This window comes from Myotis brandtii, unplaced genomic scaffold (genome assembly GCF_000412655.1).
Source record: "Myotis brandtii unplaced genomic scaffold, ASM41265v1 scaffold658, whole genome shotgun sequence".
NCBI classification, from domain to species: domain Eukaryota; kingdom Metazoa; phylum Chordata; class Mammalia; order Chiroptera; family Vespertilionidae; genus Myotis; species Myotis brandtii.
In genome coordinates, this window is record NW_005370558.1 from 2485 (window position 1) to 15173 (window position 12689).

The window sequence follows — 12689 nt, forward strand, 5'->3', positions numbered from 1 at the left end:
GTGACTTCCCTTAGCGGGCTTCTCCCTCTAATGCAGTGGTTCTCAACCTGTGGGTCGTGACCCCTCGGAGGTCGAATGACCCTTTCACAGGGGTCGCCTAAGACCATCGGAAAACACATATATAATTACATATTGTTTTTGTGATTAATCACTATGCTTTAATTATGTTCAATTTGTAACAATGAAATTGGGGGTCACCACAACATGAGGAACTGTATTAAAGGGTCGCGGCATTAGGAAGGTTGAGAACCACTGCTCTAATGCCTCTTCTCTTTTCTCTCTCCACCATAGTGCTCTCGTCCCACTCCCCATCGGAGACAATATAAAGACAGTACAAAAGTCTTGTTGGAGGCTGAGCTCCCCCGTATTAGTTGTCAGAGTTAGTCAGTTGAATATTCATGATGTTTTTGGAAAAAGTATTGGGTGCAGCACCATCATTTAATCTTAGCCATTGTAGTCAATGTGGAGGGATTTACGCAGCAGATAGGAAGGGTGAAACAAGGAAGGGAAAAACCTGAAGTATTGCTGTAGGAAAGGGTTTATTTAGGCCATCTGTAAGGTCCTGGCTGGAATTCTGGTTGTGGGTTGCAAAGGCTTAGCCCTTTCCCTGGCCCTAGGGGGAACTAATATCTGGATCTGCAACATCCTTTTGCTTAAAAGGATTTTGTGGGGAAATGGAAAGATAAACAAGGAAGAAAAATAAACCAAAGAGAACAAAACAAAGTTGGTCTCCTCTCCTTTTTTTTTTTGGAATTCATACCCATTCTTCCAAGTATTTAAGACTTGAAAAGGAGACAAATAATGGAAGTAACAAAAGGCATGTTCAAAATATAAGTTCCTCTAAAAAAGATGTTAACATTCCAGAAGTTTATTTGTAAGTTGGCTAATTGCATTTAGAATGTATTTTTCTCTTAGAGATCCTGTTATATATAAATCAGTGGCTATCAAGAATAAGGACTTCCCAGGCATAGGGAACTATGTGTGCAAAAGACAAGGAGGTAACAGGAATAACTGAGATACAGGATATGCGGGTGAGATTATAGAAGGTGAAGTTGAAAAAATAGGCTTGTGCCACTGGGACGTGATGCCATTGAAGGATAGAGTTCAGATTTGGGTTCTTAGGAAGCTTACTCTAGCAGCAGTATTTTAGGACAGTTGATATCTTTGGCTTGTGCAAGATGATCCACCGAGGTGTGAAAAGAGTATGGTAGAATTTATATTTGTTTTTATATTAACCATCAAAATTTCTGTTTTTGTGTTTTACAGTGCTTATATTAGTATAGTAAAACATTCTTATAATTTATAAATAAATATATGTATAGCAATTGTATGTTCAAATGTTTTACTGATAGGAAGGAATGCATGGAAAAAAAATTGGAGACCACTGGTTTACTAATTGTGTTATAGTCTATACTGCAGAAGATCAAGGTCCAAAGTGAAGTGTTGGTTGCTGAAAGAAAAAGGATGGATTTGAGAGAGATTTTAGGTAGAACTGCATGACTTGGTGACAAATTACGTGCAAGAGGAGAATCAACGATGACTTGGCAAGGTTAGCAAAGTCATATTATAAATGAACTAGAGGCCTGGTGCATGAAATTCGTACTGGAGGGGGGGGGTTCCCTCAGCCCAGCCTGTGCCCTCTCACAGTCCAGGACCCCTTGGGGGATGTCCGAGGGGATGTCCTGGGGATCGGGCCTAAGCCGGCAGTCGGACATCCCTCTCGCAGTCCGGAACCCCTTGCTCCTTACCGCTCAGCTTATGGCTGAGTGGTGCTCCCCCTGTGGGAGTGCACTGACCACCAGGGGGCAGCTCCTGCAATGAGCGTCTTCCCCTTGGTGGTCAGTGAGCATCATAGTGACCAATCATTCTGGTCGTTCCGCCGTAATGGTTGCTTAGGCTTTTATTATATAGATGTTTGGAAGCTGAGGACTGGTTATATAATGTGTTTGCTTCTCTAAGGAAAAGTGAAAAAGTATGGCTGGGAGGAGGCATTTTAGTATGCAGTGAGAAAGGAAGAAATCTTTAAAGGGCTCCATCGTGAATGTGTGTGCTTTGTTAGATGAGTAAGATCTAAAGTGGACTGGGCCAAGTTGCCGAGGGGAAATCTGTTCATGTTAGATTTAGAGAGGGAGAAATAATAAACTCTTGAACTCACTTTAGCCACAGGAAAGGTTGCATTGATCTTGCCTGGGCTGTATGAGTCAAAAGGAGGAAGGAAACCAATCTAGAGAAAGATGTTTGACTCCAAGCAAAAATTCTTGTATTCCAAGGTATGAGAGCAGCTGGGGGGATGGCCTTGGAGATGCTCAGGCTGGAGTCCCCAGAACTACACAGAATCCCCGCCTGATTTCTAATAAGTTCCTGAAGTTTTTTTAAAAAAATATTTATGAAAGGAAGCTAATTCACCTATAAGGTTGTTGTGAGGATTAAAAGTGATCTTATATGTAGCCTTCAACAGATAAGTGACTGTTTAGTAGATGGTAGCTATTATTGATATTGCTTGGAGAGGATGGTATACACTTGTGTGAACAACCAGGAGCTAAAAAAAGTCAGAAGAATACATGTGTTCCTTTTCATAGTTTTAAGACATAGAGAAAGTTTTTTACTTGCTCTCTGTGAGTATGTCAGTATATCTGTTGTATATTTTACTGAATTTATTTGAAGGATTGCTATTCTGATATATGCAAAGCACTATTCCTTTTGCTGGTTGGGGAAGAGAAACTTAATGTCTATTAAGGATAAGATAAGCCTGCAAATAATTAGAATGTTAATATTTAAGAACATTTATGCCTCCTTACAAATAATATTTGAAAATGGTATTCAATTTTATAAAATACTTATATCATTTATATTTATCTTTAGCTGGTATTACTGTTCACTTCTAGTCTTTTATTTTTCCCCAAAACAGTATTGTTGACAGTATTACAGATGACTCCCATTTTTAATTTCTCATTTTTTTTTCCTGAGTGCTTAAAATTACTATTTTTTAATTTTTATATTTTGGAAAATGTTAAATATCTATGAAAGTAGAGAGGCTAGTATGAGCCCCCAAATGTCCATCACTCAGTTTCAGCACTTATTAATTAATGGCTTACTTAGTTTCATTTATAAGTAACTGACTATAAACTCCCGCCCCCACCCTCCAGTCCTAGATTGCTTTGAAGCAAATTCCAGATGTCATATCTCATCTTAAATATTTCCATGTGTTTCTAAGAGATAGACATTCTTTTTAAAAACCATGATGATGATATCACACCTAAAAAATTTCCTTTATATCATCAGATATCCAGTGTTCAGAGTTTTTTAGTTATATCAGTTTTTTTTAAACAGTTGATTTGTTTGAATCAAGTAAGGTCAGATTGTAATTGGTTGGTATATGTCTCCTAAGTCTCTTTTTCCCCTTTTGCAGTTTATTTATTGAGAATGTTGGTTATTTGTCCTATATGTTTTCCATTGCATCCTGTTTAATATGTTCCGTTCCCTTTATTTCCTACAAACTGATAGATGTATTGACTTGATCAGTTCAAGTTCATTTTCTTGGCAAGAGTACTTAAAAGGTGGGATAGGTACTTCCATCAGGAGGCGCGTTATCTCTTTTGATCACTGATTAATCAGGGGCTGTAAGATGGTGATATTTTGTTTCTGTCATTTCTTCCTCATATTAGCTAAACAACTTTAATGAAGGAAACCTTCCTCATATCAGTTACTTAGTTACCTTGAGGTATAGTTCATATTTGATTCCCTTTATTCATTTTTTAGCCGATCTCTGGATGCCGGTAACAGCCACTCAAGATGGCGCGGTCTCGCGGCTGAGCCGGCGCCCCGGGGGAGGTTTCCCATTTTTTAAATTGAGTTAATTTCCTACCATTTTCCAAAGGTGACTGATTTTATTTTTCGATTGTCAATTTAAACACAGATTTTTTAAAGTCTACAGTTGAATGGTTTTTAATACATCCATAGAGTTGCACAACCATCACTACAGTCTATTTTAGAACACTTTCATTACCTCAAAAAGAAACCCCATACCCATTAATAGTCACTCCCCATTTTTTCCCAAGTCCTCCAGCCCTGGGCAACCCTAATCTACTTTCAATCTCCACAGATTTACCTATTCTGGACATTTCATATGAGTGGCATTATATACTATGTGACTTTTGTAAACACAGATTTAAACAATTCTTGCTATATTTCAATCTATTATGGTTATCCCTATTGATGTTTAATTTGTCCTTTCTTTGTCCAGTGGGAGCGTCTTCAAGTTAACTTTAGAGTCCTTTTGACAAGATCCAAGTAGTTTTTAATAGTTTCCTTCCCTTTTGGTGTGACAAGATGTTCTAGATCTAGACTCTTGTATGCTTCCTGCTCTGAACCTGTATTCTGCTGTTTCTCTAAGGAGTTTTGCTTCCTTTTGGTGGTAAATGGTATTAGAGATTATAGTTTTGGGACATTTTTTTTTTCTACTAGATCAGTTTTCTCCAAGGGTCAGAACTAGGATGTGCATGTTTCTGTTTTTGTGTATGTGTATTTTTAAAAGGTAAGCAATATCACATGTCCATATTATAGCATTTTTATTTAACCTTATCATTCATATACCTGAATCTCCTGTCATACCAAAAGTCCTGATTTCATTGGATTGATTGCTTTATCCCACAGTACCCACACAACTCAACAGCAATGCTAACAAAAGCACCAACACTATGATTACTGAAAATGCGTTTTTGTTTTAATTTGGCTTTTTTTTTTGTCCTTAGAGTATATCCCACTCGGAATGTATAGTCAAGTTACTGTTTCAAAATCAATAGAGCCCAGTTGGAGTGGCTCAGTTAGTTGGGTGTTGTCCTGTGCGCTGAAGGGTTGCCAGTTGATTCCTAGTCAGGGCACATATCTGAGTTGCAGGTTTGATTCCCGTTCAGGGCATGTTCGGAAGGTAGCCAGTCGATGTTTCTTTCTCTCTGGCATCAATGTCTGTCTGTCGCTCCCTCCCTCCCCCTCTCCATCTATCCCTCTCCTTGGACCCCTCTCCTCTCCTTCCCCTCTCTAAGCATGCTCATGGATGAGAAATAAAGAAAATCACTAGAAATAGTTTCTTTCTCTGTGGTGGGTCACTAACTCAGTACATAAGGTTTTTGCTTTTTCTTTCAACCTTTGGGATTGCTTTAAAAAATTATTAATTACATAAAATATTTATATGGTTTCAAAGCTAAATCTATAAAAGGTATATTCAGAAAAGTCTCATTTCTATCCCTTTCTTACCACTCAGTTTTTTCCTTCCTTCATAGGTGGCTAGTTAAAAAAAAAATTCCCCTATTTGTCATGTCTTTAAAAAAAAAGTAAAATTATATCTATATCTGTATATATTCACACCTCCTCTCACTAGCACCTCAGATAAATGGTAGCATTCTCTGCACTTTTCTTTTCTTATTTTATACTCTAAAGCAGTGGTTCTCAACCTTGGCTGCACATTAGAATTACTTGGGAATCTTTTTAAAATCCTGATTTCTGGGCCTCATCCTCTGGAAATTCTGTTTCTTTGTTATGAGGTGGGGCCACAACATTAGTAACAAAGAAACAGAATTTCCGGAGGATGAGGCCCAGAAATCAGGATTTTAAAAAGATTCCCCAGAATTTCCAGAGGATGAGGCCCAGAAATCAGGATTTTAAAAAGATTCCCAGGTGATTCTAATGTGCAGCCAAGGTTGAGAACCACTGCTCTATTATGTGCCTCAAACTCACAACCTAAGTATATGCCCTGCCTGGGAATCGAACCCTCAGCCCTTTGGTGTATGGGACGATGCTCCAACCAACCGAGCTACTCAGCCAGAGCTAATGCCATGCATTTTTATTCTTCATAGAAGTCATCAGTTTTCATTGTTTTTCTTTCATTCTTTCTTAAAAAGGCTCTTACTGTCTTTTTATCCTCTTTTCTCCCTGTTGCTTTCTGTTCCTGTTTTGTAGAAGTTACGTTGTTTCTGTTCTATTTAAGGATGCCAGTTTCCTGAAACATTTCTTAATCATTTCAGAGATATATTCTTACAAGAGATGATGTTCCCTCTTCCCCATTCACAAGATTTTTAACAGGTCTTTTATTTTCCCATATGCCCTTTAGCAATGTGAGCTCTATCTAGATTTGCTAGTTGCCACAAGTGAATGGGTTACACTGTTTGTGCCCCATGGGTGACGGTCAGGTCCCCTTTCTCAGATCTGTTGCGGAAGAACTGATTCATGCTCATTGTTCACAGTTGAAATTCCAGTGACTAAGCAGGTGTTTGTACTACTGAGGTAGAATTTTATTCACTCAGTGCCTGATATCATATTTTGAACTAATGACATAGAAAAGAAGCTAAAATTCACCGAACATGCTCCATTAGAGTTCTTGCTCTATTCTCACTGTACTTTATGTTGTACTTGTTTTTGTGTAATTATTATAACCAATGTAACTAATTTTAAAAAAGTAATCAAGAGATTACATAACTCCCTCTCCATATTAAACTGTGTGTGTGTGTGTGTGTGTGTGTGTGTGTGTGAGAGAGAGAGAGAGAGAGAGAGCTGTGGGCGCAGATATCCATGAGACTAATCAGGGTTGAAGGGCATAATGACTAAAGGTGGGTAGACAAATTAACCTGCTATAATAGCAGAGAGGTAATGAGGGCTGATATTTGCATAGATCCTTTTGTTTTGCATCACATTGCCTTTAAGAGTCCAGGTATCAGTGAGGGTTGTCAAAAAGTAGTATCAGAAGAAAGTCTTTACAACTAGATGGGTGATGACTCCAGGGGTAGTAACCTGGGTGACTGATAGAGCTAGCATCAAAAATAGGGAATTGAGTTATTTGGGGGAAATAAATCATTGGTTTGTTTTGGGTTCTATTGAGTGTGAGATTACTATCTGTGGGAAGCTCTCCAGGGACAGTTGAAATTTGGACTTGAAGGTCATGAGAGAGGTGGGAGCTAAATATATAGTTAGGGAGTCAATTACAGAGTGGTGAGTAGTGAAAACTAAAGGGATTTCATGACTCTTTAGTAGGCAGATAGAGAGTAGGAGAGAGGAAAAGATCAGTAAATATTGGGGACATTTCACATTTTAAATCCAAACATCTCCTTCTCCACTGCTGCTCTCTGGGGTCCAGACCACCATCCTCTGTTACCCTAGTGGCTGTAATTCGTCCATACTGGTTTCTTTCTACTACTCTTGCTTTTCTCTAGTCCATTCTCTAAACAGTACCCAGAGTGAGCCTTCCAAATAGGAAATCTGATAATGTCAGTACATTGCTAAAATCACTCATTTGCTCCCCATATATCCAGATTAAAAACTATACACCTAACATGGTTTACAACACCCTTTGAGATCTTGACTCTGCCTATTAATATAAAAATAGTAATGACTAACATTTACTGAACTCTTTTGAATATTAGTACTTATTCTAAGTATTTTACATTTGTTACCTCATTGAAGCTTAATCTTTCAATTTACCCTCCTTAACAACATAATGGAGAAGGTACTGCTCTGATCCCCATTTTGCAGATGAGAAAGACACAGAGATTTCTAGTTGCCCAGTGTCTTAGAGCTAACATGTGGAGAGCCAAATGAAGTGACTAAAGCTAGAGATGTTTTTTGCCCGGAGCACACAGCTTATGGGGAGGTAGAACCTGGTATTAGAGCTCATATCTACTGAGTGTGCTCTCTTCTCCATTTTTGTTTGATCCCCATCTCATCCATCGCACCCCTGACCTCCTACCTCTATGCACACATACATATACCCTTGGTTAACTTTTAATCATTCTTCAGGTTTTATCTCAAACTAGAGGCCCGGGGCATGAAATTCATGCACTGGGGTGGGGGCACTGTCCCTCAGCCCAGCCTGCAACTCTCCAATCTGGGACCCCTCAGGGGATGTCTGACTGCTGGTTTAGGCCCGATTCCTGTGGGATCAGGCCTAAACTGGCCGTCAGACATCCCCCTCACAATCCGACTGCTGGCTCCAAACCGCTTACCTGCCTGCCAGCCTGATCACCCCCTAGCCACTCCCCTGCTGGCCCGATCGCCCCCAACTGCCCTCCCCTGCTGGCCATTTTGTGGCTATGGGCGCCGCCATCTTTGAAGGCGTCACAGTCAATTAGCATATTCCCTCCTTATTGGCTGTGGGCGCAGCCATCTTTGAGGGCGTGGCAGTGAATTAGTATATTCCCTCCTTATTGGCTGTGGGTGCCGCCATCTTTGAGGGTGGGGCAGTCAATTAGCATATTCCCTCTTTATTAGATAGGATAAAGCTCTGGAGAAAACTTTCAGCATCTCTTTTACCCTTCCTGCTGCACTTGGAGGAACTTTGTCCATTAGTCCTGGTTGTTACTGATTGTCTTTCCCGTAGTCTGAATTTCATGAAATCTGGTACCTTGAGAGTCTTGCTCACTATAAACCTTGAGTGACTTTTACTGTATCTGACACATAGTAGGTGCTCAGTTAATATATATTGAATAATTAATTGAGTGTTTAACTCAATATAGAAGTTTAGTCTTGACTGAATTTCATTCTTAAAAGTAGTCTTTTCATATACACGTATTTAATTCCCAACTATTTATGTTTATGATGATTCCAAATAATTGGTATCTTCAAATTACGCTTTGGCAAATCCCTTTTGGACTGTAAATATTAATATTTGTGTTATTTTTTAAAGATAATGTTATGCTTTATTTCTACAGTAACTACTGATAATCATCAGAGAAAGACAGTCCACAAAGTGCTGGTTTAACTGGAGAATGCAGCCTGGGGGTGCCTCAGTTGCTATGATTAGAATAAAAAGTCACTTATTCTTACACTGATTATTGAAAGTTGTTTCTACTCTGCCTCTAAGCTGGTTTTTATTTTTGGAGCCAGAAGATAGGCAGTCATAGTCTGGAATTAAGGAGGAAGAAAAATAGAGTATTCTGATGGCCCACTTAATCGATTTTTTTTTTTAGACAAATTGGTCTGACCTTTCCCACTGTGGTCTAACTTCCTCATAGGAAAAGTTTCACAAAGCACAGAAAAGAACTCATAGCAGGGCTATGAGTTGCATATTACTAGTTCAGTGGTGGTCATACATGTTCAGGTGATAGAGTCATGGTATTTTTTTGTGGACTATTATGAATATTTATATATGAAATTTTAAAATACATTTTTTCTTAAAGCAGATACTATTATATATTCTAGAATAGACAGAGAATAGTGGGTGAGAAAGATTTCAGAAAATTTATGGTAGGAAAACTTAATATTACCATAATTTTTCATGCAAATTGGGAATAGGCCATTTTTTGGCACCTTAGACTAGTTCCCAGACCTCCAGTGTTTGAAGTAGCATTGTTGGAGAATGTCAGAGTACCATTGATAGAAACTGGTGGGTCAGGAGGGAGAACTAGCAGCAAGGTCAAGAAGAATGAATTTGGTTGACTATAGATTAATGATACGTCAAGGAGAAATATGCAGTAAGCAGTTAGAAGATAAGCGTAGTATCTGTCACATAGTAAGGCCCTCAGTGAATGTTGGATGCCACTGTTACCAGGGAGAGAGGGTAGAAATTTGGAAATCATTGGCATAATGAGAAAGATGGAACTCTGAGAGTTGTTTCAGACTGAATAAAGCAAAGCACAGTTCAAGGTTTGAACCTGGGGGAAAAAGAGACATAGATAAGCAGAGTAGTATACTTTTGGGAAGTCAGTGGATTCCAGAAAAGATGGTTTGACTTAATGGTGGGTTATGGATGTCCCCTTTAAGAAAATAGTCTCGTTATGGTGTTGCATTTATTCAGCCCAGACAGAAATCTAGGAGTTATCGTTAATACTTACCATATCATTTGTCCCTATAATTTATTGATAAAGGGCTGTTAAATTTACCTTCTTAAGTAGGACACAAAAACTAAATTATATAAGAATGATTGATAAGCTGGACTTTATTAAAATTAAAATCTTTTGCTCATAAAAAGATACTCTTTAAGAAAATGAAAAGATAAGCCACAGATTTCTAAACACTCACACATTTGAACAGTTCTTTCTGTTTCCACTGCTGCCTTTATATAGATTATTACATATATCTAATATCTATTTATAACTTCAATATATAAACCCTTACCACTCTTTAAGACAATCAAATAAAGAAAAGTGGGCAAAGAATTAAACAGATACATTATCAAAGAAGACATACAGATGGCAAATAAGCATATGACAGGATGCTTAGTGTTAGGCATTAGGAAAATGCAAATTAAAACTACTTTGAGAAAGCTCCAGCATACCCAATAGAATGGCTAAAATGAAAAACACTGGCAATATCAAGTGTTGATGAGGATGTATAGCAATTGGAATCCAAACATTGCTGATAGACTCAGAGACAAACCTTGGAGTTCAAAACCAATTTTATGGGGTCTTTCCCCAGCTCCCCTCCTTCTGCTGTCTCCCTGGTTACCTGGTGTTCCCTTTTCGTTTTGCTGCCAGAAAACTGGGACTTCATTTACTCCGTTCTGCTGTGTACTTCCCATGATTGCAGCGGTAGTCCAGATCTAGCAGTGGGAGGACAGAGAGGAAAAGAAAATAAATTGGGATTTGCCCCACTCTCTTAAGGACACACTCCTGATTGGAGAAGAAGTTCTTTTAATCCCTGCTTTAGGTGCCTGTAGATTCTTGCTTCTTTCCCATTCCTTTGTTGGGGAGCACACGAGTCTTGGTTGGAAAGTTTGTAAGGAGAACATTCTGAGAAAAGGGAAGTGTGTGGAAGGTCACCTGCCCTGTTTATCAGAATTCTGACTTAGGGGAGGCATAGGGGAGTGTTGAAGGTGGCACCCCTAATTATTCCTTGACCTTTCCAAACAAGTTTGTGCATATGCAGACCCCTGGGTGTTTACTGGAATCCTTATGCTTAATCCCTGGATGCCCTTGCCTAGAGGACAGTGTAAATACACGTGTCCTCCCAAGATTACTCACCCTATTGATTGTATCTAAAAGATAAACTTTATCTCAAACTGTAATAAAAGCCCAGTGAGGCAGGCAATTGAGGCTGCCTGGTTGCTATAGCAGGGGTTCCTTAGACTCTCTTTCACAGCAAACCTTGTGTCGGAGTAATCTGTTCATCTGTCGTTCAGGGGCTGCTGGTCAGCCCTGCACTCCTTGAGTCGGAACTAGAAAGCTTCCTGGAAGTCTTTCTGTCTATGCTGTTGTCCACTTCCAGTTTTTGAACTGCCTTGAGTTCATGCTGAGTGATACTGGAGGGAAAAAATGGTAAATGTACCACTGGTCTTCTACCCTAATCCATCTACTAATATTGACTTTCTTGATTCCTCAAATAGCTGCTTCATAAATTTTACCCTGGTTGTATATACACTGAGTGGCCACATTATTATGACCACCTGACGTTGTAGGCAAATTAGCTATAATTTCGCGCCGAAGTTGCTAGAGTGCCAGATCATTATAAACGTCTGAATAGCACAACATACCATAGTATCATTGCTGATCAAGTTCATCCTATCATGTTGATGGCATATCCCAATAGAGATGGCTTCTTCCAACAAGACAATGCGCCATGCCACGGTGCCCTATTGTGCAGGAGTGGCTTCAAGAACATGAGGGAGACTTTACCTTGCTTAGGTGGCCCCCACAATCACCAGATCTCAATTCAATTGAGCATTTGTGGGACGAAGTTAAAAGAGCCATCAGGCAGCTGGTTCCACAACCATCAAATCTCACAGAACTGGACAGTGCTATTCATCAGGCATGGTGTCTGATTCCTCACATCATCTTTCAACATTTCGTGGAGTCAATGCCAAGAAGAATCGCTGCAGTATTGAAGGCAAAAGGTGGCCCAACGAAGTACTGATAGGGTGGTCATAATAATCAGGCCGGTCATAATAATCTGACCACTCAGTGTATGTTTTTTTTAATTGATGTGAGAGACAGTGTAGAGTGCACCTACTACATTTTACTTGGACCAGAACTTCTAGATTTCTTATTTGTCTTGATATGCATTCCTTGGACTTCTTGAATGTATATCTGTTGACAGTTTTGGAAAATTTCCAGCTATTTTCAGACCAAGAACTAAGTGAAGATGAGACCCCACCCCTCCCCCAACCCCCCCAAAAATAAAAAAAGTAAATAGAGCATTAAAAGCAACTTTCTAAAACCAGCTATGGGTTATGTCCCGTACTCTTCTCTTCTGGAATATTGATTAATTTTGTATATTATACTTTCCGCGTCTGTCTTCTATTCTTTTGCTTTCTCTTTAAAATAATTTCGATCTCTCTAAGTGTTGTTCTCTATAATTTCTGTAAACTCACTAATTCTCTTTGGTTGTATCTTTTCTGCCCTAAGCCATACATTCAGTTATTCTTTTTAAAATAAAAAAGAGAAATATTTAAAATAAAATAGAGAAATATTTTGTTCTTTTTTAAGTTTGCTTCATCATGTCATAGTTTCTCACTCTTTACTCATTTTCCATTCCTTTTATTTCTTTAAGCTTATTAAACATTTATTCCAAATTCAGTCTCTAATAATTCCAATATCTGAAGTCTTTGAAAGTCTGATTCTGTCATCTTTTTTTTCTTTTCTTTTCTGAGGGTCTTATTTTATGGGCTTTATTTTCTCCTGAGTGTTTTCAAATTTTTGCCCAAGTTTATATATATATTTTTTAATTAAATCTTTATTGTTCAGATTATTACATTTGTTTCTCTTTTT

The 12689-nt window shown here is 38.6% G+C and overlaps 1 protein-coding gene across 1 annotated transcript in view; it reads left to right on the top strand.

Moving 5' to 3' along the window:
* Positions 1 to 2181: 2181 nt before the first annotated feature.
* Positions 2182 to 12689, top strand: part of DENND1A (DENN/MADD domain containing 1A) — a 455803-nt gene continuing 445295 nt past the window's right edge. Inside the window, 1 exon segment of the mRNA XM_014528906.1 lies at positions 2182 to 2270. Coding sequence (XP_014384392.1) covers positions 2197 to 2270 — 74 coding nt within the window. The 5' untranslated portion in view covers positions 2182 to 2196.